General features: G+C 32.8%; 1 protein-coding gene across 5 annotated transcripts; it reads left to right on the top strand.

Annotated features, from left to right (window-relative positions):
- Positions 1–268: 268 nt before the first annotated feature.
- LOC142984486 (metaxin-2) lies at positions 269–21,981 on the top strand. Of its 5 annotated transcripts, none has more exons than XM_076132124.1 (10): positions 269–631; positions 3,754–3,860; positions 4,422–4,652; positions 5,127–5,303; positions 6,009–6,073; positions 6,797–6,947; positions 8,018–8,177; positions 8,741–8,967; positions 10,088–10,239; positions 11,255–12,004. In XM_076132124.1, exons 1-10 carry the CDS (start codon positions 301–303, stop codon positions 11,283–11,285), a joined length of 1,632 nt encoding a protein of 543 aa, XP_075988239.1. In that variant the 5' UTR covers positions 269–300; the 3' UTR covers positions 11,286–12,004. The 5 variants fall into 5 exon arrangements, with proteins under 5 accessions (XP_075988239.1, XP_075988238.1, XP_075988241.1 ...); XM_076132123.1 differs by having other exon boundaries at positions 8,018–8,186; XM_076132125.1 differs by lacking the exon at positions 269–631 and adding an exon at positions 1,147–1,290 and having other exon boundaries at positions 8,018–8,186; positions 11,255–12,002.
- Positions 21,982–22,173: the final 192 nt, after the last annotated feature.

Below are 22,173 nucleotides of genomic sequence, written 5' to 3'. Positions count from 1 at the left end.
AGTTTACATATTATAGGTAGTAGTTCATTGGCGACAATTTTTTAACTTAAATATATTATATGTAATTGAAGAAAGCCTACTTATGTATTAAGAATAAAACAATACAGATATGAATATTGTCTCCTTTTAAATCATATCAAGTACATAGGTACCGTGTCATGAACCATCAGAAAAAAGTTGGAACTTTTTTGGCGTGAACTTTGAAAAAGAAAAATAAGCTTTAAAAACTTTTCATACGTTTCGACTAAATTTGACAACAACAAATACATAATAATTTGGATAAATTCACAAAATTTAATTATGAGTGGCGTTAATGTTTGGAATAATGATGTGAGAAAAGAAACACCGCTTCGAAGTACTCTATCAGATTGGTCTCCAAAATCTCCTCGTACACCAAGCACTCCGAGAACCCCTAGATCCTCATCACCAGCAAGTAAAGGAGAAGCTATTTTTCATAAATACATAGATCTAATAACTTCTAAATCGAATCTAAATGCAAAGGATAAAGAAGCAGAACCTCCAGAACGTCCATTTGATTTTTTTGATGATGAAGAGTTCGCGTTCGGGATAAATTTGTTGAATAATAATGTGGCATGTGTCGGTGACAACATAACAAAACTTATTCAAATGGGTAAGTATTCCTAGATATAGGGATTACCTAACTTATTAAGAAGCAATCACGAAATAATGTGTTATAGAGTTCCTATTTGCTTAATATAAACATACCACACCCATCCTTTGGGTAGAAAACTAGGTACTTATTCAATTTTGAAAGGTTTACAAGTTCATTTATTTTGTAATGATATAATATAAATATTAGGTATGTACTTCATTAGAAACTCGTACATAAAATTCTTTTATTTTTTTTGCTACCTATGTATACATAGGTACAATAGGTAGGTATATTAATTACTATCAAAAGAATGAGACTCGTCTTACTTTTATTTGCAGGAAGTGAGGTGCCGCCTAAATATTAATTATTATCATTTTTTAACGTCTTTGACTTATTCTTATAACGCAGTAATAAATAGGTATTTTAACCTAGGTTCTACAGTTAAAAAAAAGAATGGTACCTATCTTTTTTTATTCTTAAAACTATATGGCATTTTATGGCAACACCATATAGCTAACAATGAAAGCTGTCATTTGAATGAATGTGATATCGATATTTTGTGGACTATTTTATAATTTCTGAAAAAGTATATATTTTGTTAACTTATTTAAGCTAAAGTAACATAAATAGTATGCCGGAATTCCATTTAACGGATTCCATTATAACTCAGCTTAACGGTGAGTTAAATATCTATAATATATTGCCTATATAAACATGGAGTAGTTATATAATTTGTTTGCAAAATTGATATTGTTTTGTTTGACACAAATATTTAATTTTAGCACCAAGGTGTCCTAAATAATACCTATTACTGGTATTGCGTCATTTTGAGCGTTCGGACGCGGTCCTACACACGTTCTAGCTATGAAATTAAACCTTCAAGACCCGTTGATTTTTGGTATAAAATTTACGTTTCGTGTGTGGTTTTAAGTTGAAATTATGCTATAGAGTGATTTAGTGTGTATATGTTGTTCGTGCTATATTCTAACATTGACATTCGGACAGTTTTTATTGATTTTTATTGTGTTTTTTGTACATAACCTCACAATGGTGTCTGCCCATCCCACTTTGACTATGGAGTATGGTAAAAACGTTTTCTTTTTATAAAAAAAAGTTTTTATAGACTATTTATATTTAATAGCAGCACAATGTCCACCTTTATTAATGAACTTACATCATTGATAAAAATGATTCTTATCAGACTATTTTTTGTCAGATGATTATGGCATATCACATAGCAACGATAAAATTGCATTGTTATGAATTTAAGTATGATTGAATATTTAATATTGTGCTATTCACATATTTTTTCATGACTGTTAAACTCCTACAATTCAGCGTGAGGTCTTAAAATTTTGTTCAGGAGGAAAATTTAAATTTTATATTTTTAAGTGATTTTATGTGTGGGGGATCCTACACAACCTCTGGCTACTTCTGTAAGGAATGTGGTATAAAACAGCCTGATTAGAAAGGCTACTTTTTCTGTATAAAATTTACCTGTTTTGTAAAATTTTTGGGAACATATTATTATTCCATTAAAATCCCCTATTTCTGTTTCACATAAACCCTTATGATAGCTATGTCCAAGTTGTTACAGTGAAAAAAAATATTTTAGGCTTCATGAAAAAACCCTTTATGGCAATATTATATTCCCTTACCAGACAGACTTCTTCACACTTAATTTATGACCATAGTTTTTTTTTGTGTATAAAATTCATCACACCTCTGCCTGTTATATGGCAATTAGCTTACTCCCTATTCCATGTAACTTATTTTAAAAATAGTGAAATTGGTGGGTGTTTATTATACCACTCCACTCTGCCTATATTTTTTGGGGGTAACAGGAATGGTATTATGTATGTATCTCTCAGAAATATAATTCTTGGCCATGAATGTATATAAATCATACTAAAGTGCCAACATTATAATATTATAATAGTAATGACATCATGTTCTTAGTAGTCACTTCTATATTTATAATGATTGTATCAGATAGTGAGAGAAGTATGTCAGTGTTAATAGTAGATGATGTGTTGACTGAATAATTTGTTAGTCTAAACTTCACGGATGCTTTGAAAGACTTACCCTTCTGAATACATTTAGCGGTAGTTTATCCATTCAATATTGTTTAAACTCATATTCAATATACACTATCTGTTGATAGATAAACTTTTTTTAATTTTTTTTAATACACTAAAGTCACAAACCCGCCAACACAATAGTTATATGAGTTGTCCAATAATATTTATTTATTACTAGCTGACCCGCGCAACTTCGCTTGCGTCCAATAAGAGAGAATGGGTGAAATTTTTCCCCGTTTTTGTAACATTAATTACTGGTACTCTGCTCCTTTTGGTTGTAGTGTGATGATATATAGCATATGTCCTTTCTCGGGTATCAATATATCTCCATACCAAATTTCATGCAAATTGGTTCAGTAGTTTAGGTGTGATTGAGTAGCAGACAGACAGACAGACAGAGTTACTTTCGCATTTATAATATTAGTATGGATTTGAAGCTCAGTATTTCCCTATAACCCTAGTATATGATTATGGAAGATCCTATGTAATAAATAGTTGTCTATCATATATGCAAGTTCTCCATTTACCAACAGTTTTATTTTAAAGAGTGTGCCATCCAAAAATCCATGTTGACTGGAAAATGGAATTTATGTTGTTTGATTTGAACTGTTTATTTTGAATGCTCATGTTTACTTGTTAATTTTAAATTAATGATCACAAATTGTAAATATTGAGATTTGGCTTCAAGCCATTTTCAACAAAACTTGGTAGCCTGTAGTCAGTGTTAGTTTATGGAAATACACCAGGTAATTTTGATACACTTCCTAAGTTGAGCTAAGATTTAGCAATTCCATGTAAAAAAAGTACTCCAGATTTAATTATCCATAGCGAGAACAAAATATCAAATTCGTTCGAACAAAGACTCGAAATCAATTGAAAAATTGAAAAATACATCCGAATTTTCGTGCGTTGTTCCAATTTCGTATTCAGCTGTAATAGGCCTTCTGATAGCTAATAACACTCTTGTCTTCTATTTAAAAGAGACCGACACATTAAATAGCGAAACTCATTAATATTCAAACACATTTAGACAAAATTTAAAACAATCTGTTATTGTAGCCCAAGAGCCATGGCCGGACAACGTGAAACTGTTCCAGCCATACGAGGTAGAACAGATTCTGCTGCCAGACAACGCCAGCTGTCTTGCTGTACAGGCCTTCTTGAAGGTAAGAGGACAAACAAGTCCCTCATTTGTCCCGTCCAGACTAAGGGCGCGTGACGACAGATAATCGTAACTTGCAACCTAAGCCACGAGCTTCTCTAGTACAAGCAGTTTCCGTTCATAAATGGCCGCGTCCACATTAAGCGAGCAGCCTCGCGAGGCTATATCTCTGCTCGCTCATTTCGATTTTAAAGAAAATGATGATGTTGCCTCGCGAGGCTGCTCGCTTAGGGAGCGTTCCCGCTATGTCGTAACGATTAATTTATCGTTGGACGACTGTCGTGTCTAGCTGTTCCCATTATAACGATTGCTTGTCGTCAAATAATTGTATTGTTTAGTGACTGTCGCATCTAGCCGACCCCACTGTCAAGATCTGTCGTCACTGCAAAAAATGTCGTAGACGACAGTAAGTCGTGTCGTTCTATATGTGAACACCTCCATTTAATCATATAAGCCACGACACTTAAATCTACACATTATCTGTCGTCACGACATAGTGGGAACGCGCCCTAAGGCGGTACGAAATTCGCCGGGTCAGCTAGTTTATTTATATTATTTATTTCAGATGTGCAACCTGCCTTTCGAGGTAGAAATGCGTTGGAACGCAGAGTTCATGTCTCCATCAGGCCGAGTGCCGTTCATCAAGTGCGGCGCGTTCGTCGTGTCGGAGTTGGAGCCTATCGTGCAGTTCGCGGCCAACAAGGGCGTCTCGCTCTGCGGGAGATTGTCCACGGAGGAGAAGGCCGAGATGAGGGCGTATATGAGTCTCATTACTAATGTGTTGGTTAATGCTGAGGTGAGTTAATGTTTTATAAGGATTTTGTATGAAATACTAGCTTGTGTTAATTTTACTTAAACAACTTTTACTAACAATGCTAAAGAAGACTGAAAAAAAAAATCTCTCCCTTTATTTGTATGTATGCTTAGATCTTCTAAAGTACCCAACGCAAAAAAGGAGTTTGATGCAGTTTTTTCAATACACAAGGTGATTCAAGAAGAAGGTTTAAGTGTAAAAGTTGTAAAGGACTTTTTTTAAACTAACCCTCTTATTCATAAACACACTATAAACCTATTTTAGTTAAAAAACTACTATAATATGTTTTCTCCTTTTCATTTCGCTAAAGAGTGAAAGAAACAAAACTCATAAGCCTTTCATAACTTCATATATTTTTATGTGTAAGAGGGTAGCTGTTTAAACCGGGTGAAGCCGGGGCGGGCCGCTAGTTATAGTTACAGATATTAAGTACTAATCCTTTGTTATTATCTCCAGTTGTACATATCATGGGTGGACAACGACACGTTCAACGCGGTGACCAAGGTTCGAAACTCGTCCGTGTACCCGTGGCCGCTGGGCTGGCTGCAGACGAGGGCTAAGCGCAATAACGTCATCAAACGGCTTAAAGCCCTCCACTGGTATGACAAGACACTCGAACAGGTTCTGGCTGATGTAAGTATGGCTTATAATAAAATAATTAAATTTAACCCATTAATGTCCCACTCTTGGCCAAGGGTCACCTCTTGTAAAAGGGTAGTTGCCTACCAGTCAAATCAGCTACTCTTTATGAAATGTGAAAAACACATTTTAGTATAGAAATACGGTGTAGTGACGTCACTATTTTATATTTTCGTTGGTATCAAATGAGTGTGTAATAAAATGTTTCAGTCTGTAATAATTACAATTTCAACATTATTTACGAAAAAAGCTACATAGTTTGAGCATGTTAGATGAACTTTTTACGAGTACGAGATAAATAATTTTTCGTTAACCAGTCGACTACCCAAGTAGGCCTCGAGTCCACCACGTTGGCCAATTGCGGGTTGGGGACTTTGCATATCTTTAAAACTGTTCTAAAGAACTCTCAGGCATGCAAGGTATTACGATATGTTCCTTCACTGTATAATAACTGCGAAAAGTCATTAGTGTGTTGCCTTGGGTACGAACCCACCGCCATTAGCGTGGTAGGAGGAACATAAACCACTCAACTTTCGAGGGAACAGGAGATTTTCCCTAGGGTTTAAAAAGGTGATTTTGGGCATCGTTTATGCAGTGTCAGATTTCCGCGTTGTTGTGCGTAGCACGTTTTTAAAAGGGTAGTATATATTCAAGGAGACCTTACAAACTTTGTGCTAATGCTAAATAAATATATTTCAGGTGGAGCAGTGCTGTAACTCGCTCAGTCAACGCCTCGGCGATAGAGACTATTTCTTTGGGAGCACGTGAGTACACTTACACAATAATATTTAATTATTGTTTTAGAATTTCATACATTACAGCGGGTACGTACACGTATACGTTTCGTGCACGTATGTATACGTAAATATATTGTATTATAGGAAGTGACGTTTCGTGCACGTATGTATACGTAAATATATTGTATTATAGGAAGTGACGTGTCGCGGATTTCTTTTATTTACGTTTGCCATTCTGCATAGGTATAATTCATTAATTTACCTACGATCGGTATCACTATTTTTAGATAAGTTGCGGTTTACTTAATGAAATATTGACTGAGTTTGATGTCATCACTGCTAACTTATCATATTTTAGACCAATTGGATTCTCCTGACTTCCCAACTACCTTATTTGTGTAGTCCAAACTTGTGTCACGTAAAATGCAACTTCCGTACTTTACTAAACCTAGTAAAGCCCATTATCGATATGGCAGGGTAAAAGACTTTCGGCACAATGACAAATATTCCCGAGGTATCCTCAGGCATGTCGAGACATGCTTAGGAATGCCATTACAACAGCCTAGTTTAGATTAAATAAAGTATATCGGCGACGGTACAAGCCAAAATATGTCTAGGCTTTTTTAGTTAACCTTACGCTATCGGAGACTTTTTGGGCGTCCTTAAGCATGCCTTAGGAAGTCTCGGCATGCCACAGAGTGTTGATATTGGGTACTTTGCCTCATTTTCTCTTCGTAACTGGTGTCATAGTCCAACCCCCCTGGACGCGCGTGTGTTCGGTCACGTGCGCGCGCTGCTCTCGGCGCGGGGGCCTAAGGCCGCGCTCATGATCAAGCCCATCACTAGCTCGCTACTCAGACATCTGCTGCGCATGATCAGTGTCACGCAAATGACCATGACGGTATAAGTTTATAAGTTGTTAACTGAAAAAGTTGATACTTTGATCGTAATATTGTTCGTTTCATAGTATTAGCTACGACTGTAGTTATAATTCCTAGTTATTTTTGTAGTCAAATTAGGATTATATCCTAAATCCGTTACCATTCGTATTATAATTTATTTTTGGTATATAGTAGTTGTCCAAGATTTAAGTTAAAAACTAATTGTAGCCTATTATTCTAGTTGTTGTATTAACTTCTAATTTAAATTATCTTTGTAGTTAAACTCCGCTTGAGTTGAGTAACGCTCATATTACAGTATATGTATCTCCGATTATTGTTGAGTTAATTAATCTAGCCCTTTTCGTTGTTATTATTTGATTGTAGCTTTTACACCCATATTAAACAGACTGCAAATTTAATCATGTTCTTAGTTGAAATCTTTGTAAAGACACTTATGACTGTCAAACATGCAATAAGTGAATTTACGGACAGTTCGGAAGGTAGGGCCAATGAGAATATCAATCAGATTCCTCAACTTCTTAGCCACAAGAAGAGTATCTGATCTACCAAGCGTTCCAAGTGGTCCGTCCTCGGTTCACGCCGGAGCACACCATATCAGAGCGCAGCACCAGGATCAAGTCCCGGCTGTGTATCAAGAAGACCAGCAAGGACAGCGTCGCCAGCAGAGATACACACTTGTAGCTATATTCAGATTCTAGTTACACTCTGAATGTAGCCGCACTCTGTTTATAGGGAATCTTGCGTTAGATTATAAGGGTTACCTTCAAATTCTGGTTTCTCTTAAATTCGGGTTACTGTCAAATTCTGGTTTCTGTCAAACTACGGTTACTCTTCAGGTCCGGTTAGTGACAAACTTCGGTAACTCGCAAAATTCGACTCCTTTCAAACTACAGTTGCTTAATGAAACTCCGATAACATAATCAGCAACAGCTACCTACTATCAAACTCCGGTTAATTACAAACTCCGATTACTCAAAACCCGGTTAACTAAACTAACTGAGGTTACTTAATGAAACTCAGGGTACTCTCAAAGCGTTAACAAGACTGCAAAAGTGTCTTATTTCTGTAGCCACAAGAAGAGTATCTAATCTACCAAGCGTTCCAAGTGGTCCGTCCTCGGTTCACGCCGGAACACACCATATCAGAGCGCAGCACCAGGATCAAGTCCCGGCTGTGTATCAAGAAGACCAGCAAGGACAGTGTCGCCAGCAGAGATAGGGACGTCTTCGGTGAATTCGGTGAACTACTTAATGTTATTGTAGTAGATTTACGTAGAAAAACATAGTTTTTTGATCAGACATGTAGAATTTTAGGAAAAAAAGTAGCCCGGGAATTTAGAAAAACTAGATTTTTGCCAGTCGCGTAGAATTTTAGGAAAAAAAATAGCCCGGAAATTTTATCTGCCGTCGAAATTTACTTTAATTGATACAGGTATATGAGAAGTGTAGTAAGAGAAGTGACTTATTATTTTGAGGGTTCCGTAGTCTATGGAACCCATATAGTTTCGATAAGAAAATAATGTTTATTCTGCATACAACATTTCTTAATCAAATTCTTAATTAACTTTTTACTGACAATACATTTTTTTCCCTCATTTCGCGCCGACTACAATATTAGTTTACTATGGTTATACATTAATTATTTTATCCAGTTGCTTGAAAAGTAGTTGCATAAACATTCAATTTATTTGAATAATTACAGTAATTGTTGAACCTTGCTGCATTAGAAACCTTAACTATATAGATTTGCCAATTAACCAACTAAAAAATAATAATTACTTCTTTAAAAACAGGTTTCAAACCGTTTGCCTCGAAACAAATAATAGTAATGACATCAAAAGAAGGCAATATAACTTGCAAGTCGTCTAAGAGCGATCAGGACCGATACAACTTTATGTTAGAGATCTGTGACGATATACTTGATAAAGTAGACGAATCTTGTTCGGAAAGACTTGACTCAGACACGGAGAAAATAGATTTCGAAGTGATTGCCTATCCGAAGGATAATGTTGATACTAAGGTATTGTTTGATTAGTAATCTATACTAATATTATAAAGCTGAAGAGTTTGTTTGAACGCGCTAATCTTAGGAACTACTGGTCCGATTTGAAAAAATATTTCACTGTTAGATAGCCCATTTATCGAGGAAGGCTATATGCTATATATCATCACGCTGCAACCAATAGGAGCAGAGTACCAGTAAAAAGTGTTACAAAAACGGGGAAAATTTTGACCCATTCTCTCTTATGTGATGCAAGCGAAGTTGCGCGGGTCAGCTAGTTATATCTATAGAGCTAGCCATTTGGCAATAGTTAGTGTAGCACAAAAGTTGTAGAATCGCTTCGAAACAAATAATAGTAATGACATCAAAAGAAGGCAATATAACTTGCAAGTCGTCTAAGAGTGATCAGGACCGATACAACTTCATGTTAGAGATCTGTGACGATATACTTGATAAAGTAGACGAATCTTGTTCGGAGCGAATTGACTCAGACACGGAGAAAATAGATTTCGAAGTGATTGCCTATCCGAAGGATAATGTTGATAATAAGGTATTGTTTGGTTTTGTACTGCGGTAGTCTAGAGTCTACAATTCGATTCTCGGCGTTGAACAAAGTGTAAGGTTGTTTTCAGTTAAGTTCAAAACGATATCGAAAATTTACCTAAATGAATCACGGGTCGATCCTTGAGATCCTCCGTGTTTCCGAAACACGTAAACAGGCACATAAAATTGTGGGTCCTGGCTGTCATTTTCGAAGATCTTTTATAGCTTTTGAAGTTTTTAAGTCTGACAACCAGTTTAACCGAGAGGTATCGTGTTATAACCCAAGTTACTGGGACGCGGAGTATCCGATTGGAGGTACCGCGTCTTGGCCACCTTAAGGTGACCGTGGAAGGAACACCGTCAGGTTTTTAGTCGTTATGCACAAGTTAGCCGGAACGTCTAGCCGGCGGGAGAGCCCGACAGACCCCCGCTTTCCTCCCTGGGGCCGGACATGAAGTAATACATTTTTCTAACGCAAAATAAAAGGTTACTGGGTTGTGGAGGTCCGACAGGCAGCAGTTCCATGTAAAATACTGGTGTTCAGTTGCATAAAATAATATAATTTTACGTTTATTTATTTAATAATAACTTAAAGGTGAACGACTATCTGGACACGATAACTGAGAATGATGTGAGTGATACTATTGGCTCGCTTGAGACGTTACCGGAAGACGAGTTTGTTGATAGTGATCTCACGCAGGACAAGACACAGAACGATTGTGTGCAGTCTAATGAGACTGATTCAAGGTACCTTTACATAGTACTTTTTGATAGATTTTTGTACTGTAGATGAATTGGATGGGGTAATGGGTTTTGTTTAAAAATGTAGGTTAGATTTAAGATGTAAAAAATCATGTTTTAGTTTTCTATTCTATATTAAACTTAGTAAAGATTAGCTTAAGGGTCCTTTTTACTCACTGGAAGTCATTGTGAAAAATACAGCAAAAAGTACGCAGTATTTTTTTTTTGCGAAAATGTTTTTGAGTGCAATAAAAAGGACTGTTCTTCAAGTATTCATTAAAATGTTAAAAAAATCCCTGTTTTTAATTGTCTAGACGTTTTTATTTGTGTAGAGCAAAATCTCGCCATACTAGAACATGTTTTCTTACAAACTACATATTTTATTTACATTACTTATTTTTGTCTATCAGTAAGAAAATGGAGATAGAATTCACTGAAACACTGATCAACGTAGACATGTTATCTAAAGGACAAGCTTCAGATAAGTCGGATTTATCCAGCTCGGCGGGATCTTCAGGTTTATTTCTATTGATTTATTTTTTCAATATTTTAATCAATACGGTAGCCATTTTACATTATTTTGTTAAAGAGGGTCACGTAAATTAGATTTACTGATGGTTCTTTTGACACACGAATATGATATAACTGTGGTATGCTTAGGTATGCGTCCACGACCTAACGAGGTGCCCTTACCGAACTAAGCTAATGACGAAAGTGCAGATATTGTTTGTCTGGAATCCCAAAATCGTCTTAAGTTCATAGCTCAAATGTTCGAGCTTTCGTGGTGATAACGCATCTCGATGTAAGAATTTGTTAAAAACAATAGACTTTACAAAACAGTCTCCTGTTCAGTGCTGTTTTCTTTTCATAATCCATTACTATCCCACTGTTAGGCAAGGGTCTCCTCCTAAATTAAGGAAGGGGTTAGGCCTTAAATCCCACGAAATAATACAATAACAGTATTTATAGCTCTCTCCTCCTTTTCCTAACCGATTCCCGTACCATATATTTTCGTTTACAGATTCAAAATGTACGTTAAAACTGCCAAGTAACGAAGAGATAAGTGTAGAGAGTTTACTAAACTATCTGAGACTACGTAGTACGACACATAACTATGTTGCTGACATTGATTAAATGTCGCGACACAAATACGGAGTACAAACAACTGTAGCTACAACTCGAAACTTGAGCGACAACTCGGAATTTTGAGCTCGGAACTGTTATGCTGAACGTTTTAAGCAGATAATGAAAACCTAGCTACTACCCGGTACTTTAGCGACATGTCGCAACTTTAGCGACAACTCGGAACTAGAGCGATAACTCAGAATTTTAAGCTCGGAACTGTTGTGCAGAACGTTTTAAGCAGATATTGGAAACGTAGCGACAGGTCGGAACTTAAGCGACATGTCGCAACTTAGCGACAACTCGGAACTTTAGCGAAGTGTCGCAACTTTAGCCAAAACTAGGCGCTTAAAAGTGATACTTCAAAACCTAGAAGCGAATCTTCATACTGTCACAGTACAGCTCAAAGAACTTTAGCAACTTTTTGTAAAGGGTTAAACGAAATTTCAAAAGGCATTTTTATGCAAAGTTATTACCAATACAGTGAAATTATTTTATTCGAGTACCGCCTAGCTTTCATAATTCCTTTCGAATAATTAAATAAATAACAATATTTTTTTCAAATATTGAAATAATCATTGCGATTTTTCACCGTTTCGAGTTTATTTAAATATGATTATTTTCCAAGTGTACATCCGTATTTAAATTAATAAAATGCTGTTATTTATGTTCTTATTTGCTGAAATTTTCAGTTTATTTATTATATAGTGTGTATTTATTATGACGTGTTCAGTTGAAGTATTTATTGTGTGAAATGAAACGCAACAATATGTGTATCAGAAGGAATTTAATTAATAAAAATGGATTATTGTTTTTTATTTAATAGATTTTAATTATATTTGACTATGCAGAATGGCAAATTATATGTGAGTTTCTTGTTTTATTGTAATATAGTATGTACATAGTGTAATAAAATAAGTATATTAGTTTTAATTTCTTTTAAAAGATGACATTTTAGTTTATATTTGTGGTCCACTAATTTATAAGTAATTAAATTTATCATTATAATATACAAATTAGTAGTACTTTTTCATAATAGTAATGTATGAAATTTAAAAAAATGTTATTATATACGGAAATGTCCAATTTCAGATTGCAGTAGTATAGATATGATCAATATCATTTATACATTAACTGTAATTAAGAGTTAATTATGAAACACATTTCAGCACTACATTGAAATTCATAAAAAAAACTTGAAATATTTATTTGACTTCCAATTTACTACCATGTAATAAGTACTAATAAGTATAATTTAGTCATTTTTTGGTAGTGTCTACGCGCCAAATAATTTTGTGTATATGAATATAACAGCGAGCCCTTACGAGGAAGGTAAAAATCTAAAAACATTTAGAGGAGTGTGAATATAGGAACAAATGGTGGCTTTATTCAGAGATACAAAGCTATTTGACGCCTATTTCAACTACCACCTAATTTAACAAATTCTTAAAAAATCTTCCATTATATTTAATACCACCTAATTTAAGGTCAAATTACTAAATAATCTTTTTTTTCTGTTCCAGCCCAACAGAACTAGACGCCCTGGTCTTCGGCCACGTATTCACAATAATAACCACACGTCTTCCTTGCCGCAAACTGGCCGAAACTGTCCGAAAACACGAGACATTGGTCGCGTTGGCCAAGCGAGTGGACGAGCACTACTTCAAGAGAGCATAGCGACAAGTGTTCAAGGACATCTCCACCGCGTTCACCAGTCCTTGAATTACGTCCCTCTCGCACTCGCGCCGTCTACAGACTCTTGTCTCGCTCTAGTGACTGTTTTGTATGCTTGTAGTTAAGTGTCAGTGTGTTTTTATATCAGATGTTTAGAATAATGGGGTAAGTTTTTTGATCTTAGGTGTAACGACCGTTTTCAATACCCTATCTATCTACAGTTAAGGTACTAAAGATAAGCATAATAGGTGACTAACTCTATCCATAGTTAAGTTACTAAAGATAAGCATTCTATCCATCATGTCATTGAGTTACATAAGATAAGTATTATCTGTCAATTCATCGCTACGCTTTCTATAACCAACTCAGATAGCAATTCCTATCAAAATCAGTTAAAGATAGATAATTTTGACGTCAAAACTATCTGTCTGTTATATTCGACACATTGAAAATGGTCATAAAAACAAGTTTTCATTTAAAAATCAATGCTTTTATCTACAATACCACAGATAGATGATATATAGTCCACGTAAACACGAGACACTGGTCGCGTTGGCCAAGCGAGTGGACGAGCACTACTTCAAGAGAGCATAGCGACAAGTGTTCAAGGACATCTCCACCGCGTTCACCAGTCCTTGAATTACGTCCCTCTCGCACTCGCGCCGTGTATAGACTCTTGTCTCGCTCTAGTGACTGTTTTGTGCTTGTAGTTAAGTGTCAGTGTGTTTTTATATCAGATGTGTAGAATAATGGAGTGAGTTTTCCGAATTTACTACTTTTCTGATCTTAAATGTAACGACCGTTTTCAATACCCTATCTATCTATTGTTTAGTTACTAAAGATAAGCATTAAGTACCGTGTCATAGTTTGCTTTGTATAACCAACTCAGATAGCAATTTCAATTGAAGTATAACAACTGTTTTCAATAACCTATCTATCTACAGTTTAGATACTAAAGATAAGCGTCATAGATAACCAACTCTATCCATTGTTTAGTTACTAAAGATAAGCATTCTATCCATCATGTCCCCTTAATAATATAATACTTTATGGAATTAGAAACCTTTTAAAACATGTCTGGTGTAAAAACGCTCTTAAAATTATGTACAGTAGTAGATTTTTTATCATAGTAGGAAAGATTTTTTGAGCTGGTAACATTGTGTGGTAGATTCTGTGTTGCCGTTTAATAAATGTAAGTTTATTTTTGTAATTAATGTCTTATAATTACTGTCTTATTATAAAACGTCGTGTAAGCCCTAATTAGTTATAGTTTTTACTCATATACAGTTTCAAAATTGATTGAGTGATAAATTGTTCTAATACACAGCTTAAATGACGTTTATAAGTAAGACTGCGGAATAACTTACACAAGAGGAAAGAGCATGTCATACAATTTGTATACAATGTTTGTTGTTGTTTTTAGGCCTAATTCTGATCGGAAAATAGATCCACAGCTACCAGGAGATCATGACTAATTGGTGTTGTTATTTCCATATTCTGTTTTTCTAGCATGTTCAAACACGGTCGAGCGGGATAAAAAGTATCCTATGTCCATCTCCTGGCTCTAAGCTACCTCCCTACCAATTTTACAGCCAAATCTGTTGTGCCGTTTTTGAGTTATAAGTGGTGTAATTAACACGACTTTCTTTTATATATATAGATTTAAATGACCAGCCATATTTCAATGATATTAGAGTCGAATTTTGCTCTAATAATTTGTGCTTTATGTCGGAATTCTATCTACGTGGTTTTCTGCCTCTTCCTTTTGCGTTAGTTATTTCGTTAGTAAGACAGTTGAAATAATCATATAATATAAGTTTATAATTAAAATAATGTGTAAAAACTAGTCTAATTAGATATAGTTGTTGTAAATTTAAATGAAAATCGGACTTCAATGTCTTGCAATCGAATTAAGTTAGGTAAGTCTAAAATATTAAATTTATTTTATTTCTATCTTCATAGTCTGACAACCTTAGTAGTGAGCCTTAGCACGATTTATTAAAATTATAATTAACTAGCTGACACGCACAGCTCTGCTAACGAATTGTAATTGCAGAATTTTTTGTATTTTTTTTCTCCATTAAAACCTTTCTCGTGTCTAAAAGACAATTTAACAAAAATAATAAGTAGTATTGGTTGAGCCGTTCTTTAGTTTTGAGCTTAGTTCTCCCTATGGGAAAGAGGTGTAATTTTATGTATGTATGTATCTATGTATGTATTATAGTAGTTTTAAGGTTCTTTCAGTTGAAAAAGGGCGTTAAGTTGTGTTAAAATGAGGTCGCTTTTTTTGGTTGTTATTTTTTTGTTTTAGTCGCAAAATAATAATAGTTTTTGTGAAGGTTGTTTAATAGGCTGTATTAACCAAATTACCTTTATTTAGTATAAAATTAAGTAGAAAATATATCTAAAATTAATTATTAGTTAGTAAAAAATATATATTTTTGTGCTTAATGTAGTTAAAACTATATAAAATATAGTGGTTTAGTTTATAAGTTGTATTATTATGGAAGTCGAAAATTGATGAAAAAAATAGTTAAGGCAAGTCTCCGCACTTGATGCGTCGAGTTAGATTTAGAATAGATTTAAGTTAGTTATTAGGTATTCTATATTTATTTATCTTCAGGATAAAATTAACTTCTTAAAATCTTTTCAAGTTTCATAGAAATTATATCGTCAGTGGCAATAATATCCCTTGTTTAAATTATCTATACAAAATTACACCGTTGTCAAAATGGCTGCCGAGATGTTAAAAACCTCCTTTCTCTCTTTTTCCTATTTCTGACTAGTTAGGTGCTAATTATTTTCTAAAATGGTTTTACTTAGTCTGGGATCATCATTTCATTAAACCATTAACATACATAACAGATGGCAGACAGACATACAAACAGACAGACAGATTAATTTCACTCCGTAATATATGTATCGTTTATAACATCTTGGCAAATATAAGATCATTACAATAATTTCAAAACAACCTTATTATCTGTTACTAATAACTTTATCTTCAGGTGAAATTAATTATCCGGTACTAAGTTGATAAATCAGTCAAATGTTTATGTAAGTTATGTTTAATAGTGTAACTTATTATCTATAAGGGCTAAGAAAACTTGTAAAATATAGAGAAAATACTTAAAGTGGAAAGTACGGACAAAAATTAATAATATATTATAGGTAAGTAGATATAGAAAAATAATTGTAGTTCTAATCTCGATATTATTTATAGTATTTTTGTCGCACTGTTGGCCACACGCATTTTCCCCTGAATTCAATACACCAATAAAAAAATCTTAATTTTAACTCAATATTACTAACTTCAATGCAGTTTAAAAAAATACATTTCCTTGTAATCGTTGCACAATATGTTTTCGAAAAGGTTTAAATAGTTTGATTTTGACTATTACTCAGTAAACAAATTAATACAATTTGGCCCCCAAAATTATATTTAAAATTACTGCAAAACAACCACTTAAAACGGTCTCGAAATGTATTTTGAACTCATTTTTCGTTTATACAAAAGTACATTATTTATTTAAACAGTTGTTTCTATAATAAATTAAATAATGTTGTTAAAATAAATAGGTTTAACCTAATACTAAGGTATCCAAAGGCCTGACAATCAAAGCACATAAGTAGTTTGTACATAGTATATCACTTAATTTAAATCTAAGATAGTTTTAGTAAATTGTCTTTGAAATATCGAAAATCTTCAATACTTTTTAACAGCAATTCGGTAATTTGAAGTTACAAAACAGATTTTCAACATTTACATTAATTTTCTTTGCCTTTCAGAAATGTAATTTCCTCATACAAATTGCTGCACTTTTTGATTGATTATGGTTTTATAGTTTAATAATAATAAATTGATTATGTATCAGAATACAACTTTTTTGCAATGTACGTAAAGAAATCAATGCATTTTGCGCAAATTGTTTTGAATTTTAACAACTCGGGATTACATCTGCTTTTATTTTCGAAATTACTTCTTAATTAACTTATAGAATTACCTTTCCATTTATTGAGTATGAAATTTAATATGTTTCGATATTTCAAAAACAATCTAGTATATTAATATTAAATTATATTATTGAGACTAAGTATCGCTAAACGCGCCATAAAGTCTCTTTACAGCGCCGTCAATTATCAATAGATATAAGTTATTAAATTATTAATTAACTATAGAAATAATTAGTTTATAATATTGTACATTTGAGCAAATGGAGCGATATTCAGCCGTATATGGATTTAGTGTATATAAGTAAGTAATTACTAATTAGAAAGTAATAATTATTAGGTATTCTTAGTTAAAGAATTTAATCCCGTATTCACAAATAATATTTTAGCGATTTTTACAACAAACGAAGATAGTAATGCCATCTAGCGAAGCGTGACTGAAAATTAGTAGAAAAAGATTTATTTTACTTTGATAAATTATATTATTTACGAATATTTCTAACACCTATTAAACTATTTTAGCTTCTGTTATCTCGGCACTAGACAATAAATTATTTGAATATTAAAAATTATGTAAAAAGATAACAATTAACGAAATATGAATTCAGAAGAGAAATCTTTGTTTTTGTATGAAACATGTAGTATGTACTTTTACATTAGTATATATCTACCTATCTATTTAACGTTTCATAAGGTTCACGAAAGAAATACCTAACCTATATCCTTAATCAAGGTAAATTCTACCGCCCTTTCAAATGACATCCAAGTTAGTTCAGCCGTTTACATGTAATAAAAGAACAAACATACTTTCATTTTACTTGTCCCCAGATAAAATCTATCGACCTGTCAAATATCATCCTAATCGGTTCAGCCGTTTCCACCTAAAACACGGAAAACCTCTCTTTTCACTTGAAACCTTCTTTCTATACTAATATTATTTGTGAATACGGGTTTCTATACTTAGTAAAATAGATTATTTTTAATATAAGTATTCGCAATTAAATGCGCATTTAAAGTCTCTTTATAGCGCCGTCAATTACATTAAATATAAGTTATTTAATTAATAAATAATTATAGAAATAATTAGTTAATAAGTTTGTACATTTGAAAGTTGCGCTATGACTCACGCCACATTTACATTAGTGTAGATAGAAAAAATAGTTATAATGTTACTTACTCATTATCATTTCTTAAGTCGTATTTTCAACTTGTAAATTTCATATTTTGGTTAGTGAGTTCGATTTCCGGTCCATTTAATTAGTGAATAATTATTTTATTCAGTTATGTACTTTATTTCCGGCAGTACTTTTCAAATTTATCTTTTGTGATTATAGTTAAACAACTTAGTAGATTCACAATTATAATTTAGAGTTACACATTTTTATTCGTAAATTAGGAGTAGATTGTAAATATAATATTTTGTATTCAATACAAAATCGTAGGTCAATGGCATAAATTAGAATATTAATGCATCTTCCCAGGTCGAAGAAGGCGTAATAGTATATATGTAGGTACTATTACATGTATGTATTATTCTTGCAATGTTAATATAGTTAAGTTCGATTTCATCACTTTTAAACAAGAATCAGATAATTCCCTTGTAATAATTTGTTCGTATTTATTTATCATACTAGATCAGTTCTAAATTTATTCAATCCGACTGTAGACTTTATATGTGTAGACTCTATAGACTTTATCCGATTGTTTTCAAACATATTTTCTTGTATGAAGTAAGAAAGACTTTTTTTGCTCGACTTGCGGGGCACTGCCGTGTCCCCAGATAACCAGCATATTATATATTTATATTATTATTAAAATATTCTAAGTTTAGTATAAGATAGTAATAATATTATTTATATAAAAGGAAGTCCTTGATTGGCATGAATTAGTTTAAGTCAAATGGTAAGCACAAAAGCTTATATAATTAAGTACATAGTTTAAGTAGTAAGTATTTTATTGCCCACGTTTTTTTTTATCTGTTACAAGTAAATTATTTCTAATCCATACTAATATTATAAATGCGAAAGTAACTCTGTCTGTCTGTCTGTCTGTGTATATATCATCACGCTACGACCAAAAGGAGCAGAGTACCAGTTAAAAATGTTACAAAAACGGGGAAAAATTTCACCCATTCTCTCTTATTGGACGCAAGCGAAGTTGCGCGGGTCAGCTAGTACACACATAACTTCGGAAAGTCATTGTTGTGTTACCTTGGGTAGGAACCTTTCACCGCTTGGTGGAAGACAAATACTTTGGTGACTCTACTATCTCTGTTTTTGTTTTAATTTATTTAAAAGCGGCCAGGCCCGGCTTCGTTGGTTCAATTCCTATTCAAAGTTAACTAGCTAACCCACGCAGCTCACGATTTTCTTTGCATTTTTGTTTATTTCTCTCCATAAAATCATTTCCCGTGTTTTAAAGACAGTTTACCAAAACAATAATTAGATTCGGTTGAGCCGTTCTTGAGTTTTGAGCTTATATTTGGCGATTCATTATTACATTATAAAATATACGTAGTTGTTTAAGTTTAGTATAAGATTGTAAAATTATAAAAACGTCTTTGAACTGGCATGGATAAATTAGATTAAGTGAAAATATAAGCACAAAAGCTTAAATAATTTTAATATTAGTGATTAATATTTTTTAGGTTTTAGTTAGCATAGTTAGTGTAGAAATATTATAGATCATAATAAAAAAGTCGTTGAACTGGCATGGATAAATAAGTGAAAAAGCACAAAAGCTTAAATAATGTAAATATTAGTTATTAAATTATTAGGATTGTATTATGTATTATTCAACTAATAATCGTTTGAATCGTTTTTCGCTTTGGGTATACTTAATACTTATAATATCAAATGCTAATAGTAATAGCAGAGTTGATTAATAGATAACTAAAAATCCGTTTAGGCCCTCAATTCGGTTGTTTTTATGTTAACAGAATACATCTACATATTTTGTCATAAAATAATTACAGCTTTTTTGAAGTATTTTTCTAAGTTTTCCTTGATTTTTCTCTTGAATATTTTTTAGTAATAAGTATTATATTTAATAAGTAAAATAACATTTAGATATAATAAAACTCTGAGCCTAAAATTCGAAGCAAATGAGTAGTTGTAAATATAATTTTTAAGGTATAAATAACTAGAAAAAACTTCGGTCTTATAAAATCTTTGTATGTATGATAAAAACAGTGTCTCGATATAATAAAAAACGTATCATTATAGGTTAAGGAGATTTTAGATGTAAGTAGAGTTTTATTTCTACGGTTGAATGTGGCAACTTTGCTTTGTCATGGCAACTTTAGCCATACATTATTAAATTATGCTTTATTATTAAAATGGTAATAATGTACTTTATAAACTATGATCATTATTGTAATTTAAAATTATACGTCTACTCAATATTATGCAAGTGAAAACAACTATATTTTTAAACGTCTTTAAGAAAAAGGAAGTTTTCAATTAGTCTATTTTGTTCTATGTTTGTTAACTCAAAACTTTATTAGGTAAACCGAATTTGATGATTTTTTTAAAATTAATTCCGTTCCCACGTATTTTTTCAGACGTTTAAAGTTACCATGCCAATGCAAAGATGCCACAGTTAACAGTATTCGTGTATTTAAATAATTTCTAAACATAAAAGAGCGCACCTCTTCGTCCTGAAAGTAGAGTAATGATAAATATCGTAATATTCGATAGAAGTATAAAGTAAAGTCTATTTTTCTGTGTCTAAAAATAATATTGTAATATAAGTAAGCGCACATAATTGTATGATAGTATTAAATAACAACCTAAACACTACTAAACAGTTGAGTTCGAAATAAAAGCGGTTTAAAACTTATCTCAAGTTTAAGTAGAGCTTAATTTTAGGCGCAACGGAAACCAACGGATGTGCCACTAAGATACTGAAAATAAGTAAGTAGATATAAAATAAACCTTAATACCTATGACATTTGGATTAAAATGGCATGGCAAAGATCAATTAAAGTAATTGACGCGTCATTGGCTGCCATGTTTCATGCGCCTCTACTAGATTGCGTTGGGCCTATGTATTTTGTCGATAATATATATCGCATTTCTAAATACCACTGAAATATTTAAAGTTATTTCTTAAAATATTTCAGTGATATTTAGAAATTGAGTGTTGACATTCAGCTGTAAAATAATAAAAAAAAATTAAAATGTCTCGATTAGTTGTGTGTAATGCCATCTAGTGGCGTGTTAGCATACTATTCGTGGTTTGAATAACAATATGGCGTATGATTTTTGCATAAATATTTAATTAGTAGAAAAATTACATACGTTTTATTATCATAGATCCTAAAATATGCAATTAGGGAATTAGTGTGTGTTATTTATATTATTAACGAACTACTTAGTTGATCGCAAGCGTTTAGGCCAAGTGTGTATTTCCTGGTGAAGCGACGTTATTTAAGATTTTTCTAGTAGTTATTAGTTGCAACGAAAATGATGCTTGAGTAGGAGTTCATAATAACATGTCTCGATAAACGTCTCTGCGTATAACCTTAGGCGAATTCAAAGCGTAATGTCAAACTTGACAACTATGCCGTAGAATGCTAACATTGTCTTGCAAAGTCATTAATAATTCATGTTCTAAATATGTCAAATTCTTCCTAAAAGTGCTACCTTATTGGTGTCTAGTGAGACTACAGTAGATATTTGACAAAGTTGTTTATGCAAGACATGTGAGCTATATAAGAGTCAAATTTTACTTAATTGTGTTCAGCATTTTAGCTGGAAAAGACAGACTGTTGGCAAAGTTACCAAGTTTGATTGTTACGTTATCTTTTACTGCCATTTGGTTGTATTTTTGTTATATCTATATTTCTACAATAGTTTTGATGTTTGTATGATTGAAATAAAACTTTGATTTTTTTGATAATGTATTCTACAGAGCATTTAAGTACATTTTGTATTATAAGCATTTCTTGTTGTTTTTGTTACGCATAATTTTATTTGTATCAATAAATTGTTAATTAATTATTCATGTTTTATTATTACACTATCCTTATTCAGATTATTTGTTCCTTTCCAGTTTCTTAAACACCCTTAAAATTTCGTGTATTGATTCTAAATGCATCTTAGCTAGTCTGAATGCGTGGCCTGGCTATTTGGGACTGCCGATATGTGGTTCGATTCCTGGATAAGGCACGTTATATTTGGCCCATATTAA

This window comes from Anticarsia gemmatalis, chromosome 27, assembly GCF_050436995.1.
Source record: "Anticarsia gemmatalis isolate Benzon Research Colony breed Stoneville strain chromosome 27, ilAntGemm2 primary, whole genome shotgun sequence".
NCBI lineage: Eukaryota > Metazoa > Arthropoda > Insecta > Lepidoptera > Erebidae > Anticarsia > Anticarsia gemmatalis.
The sequence above is the reverse complement of the archived record's forward strand: the minus strand, read 5'-3'. Positions and strand labels throughout refer to the sequence as shown.

Excerpts from the sequence above, each read along its gene's own strand:
- LOC142984486 (XM_076132123.1), top strand. The coding sequence starts at position 301 with ATGAGTGGCGTTAATGTTTGGAATAATGATGTGAGAAAAGAAACACCG. Across the intron at positions 6,948-8,017 it reads TCACGCAAATGACCATGACG|CCACAAGAAGAGTATCTAAT; the intron begins GTATAAGTTTAT and ends TTATTTCTGTAG. Across the intron at positions 10,240-11,254 it reads TCTAATGAGACTGATTCAAG|ATTCAAAATGTACGTTAAAA; the intron begins GTACCTTTACAT and ends TTTCGTTTACAG.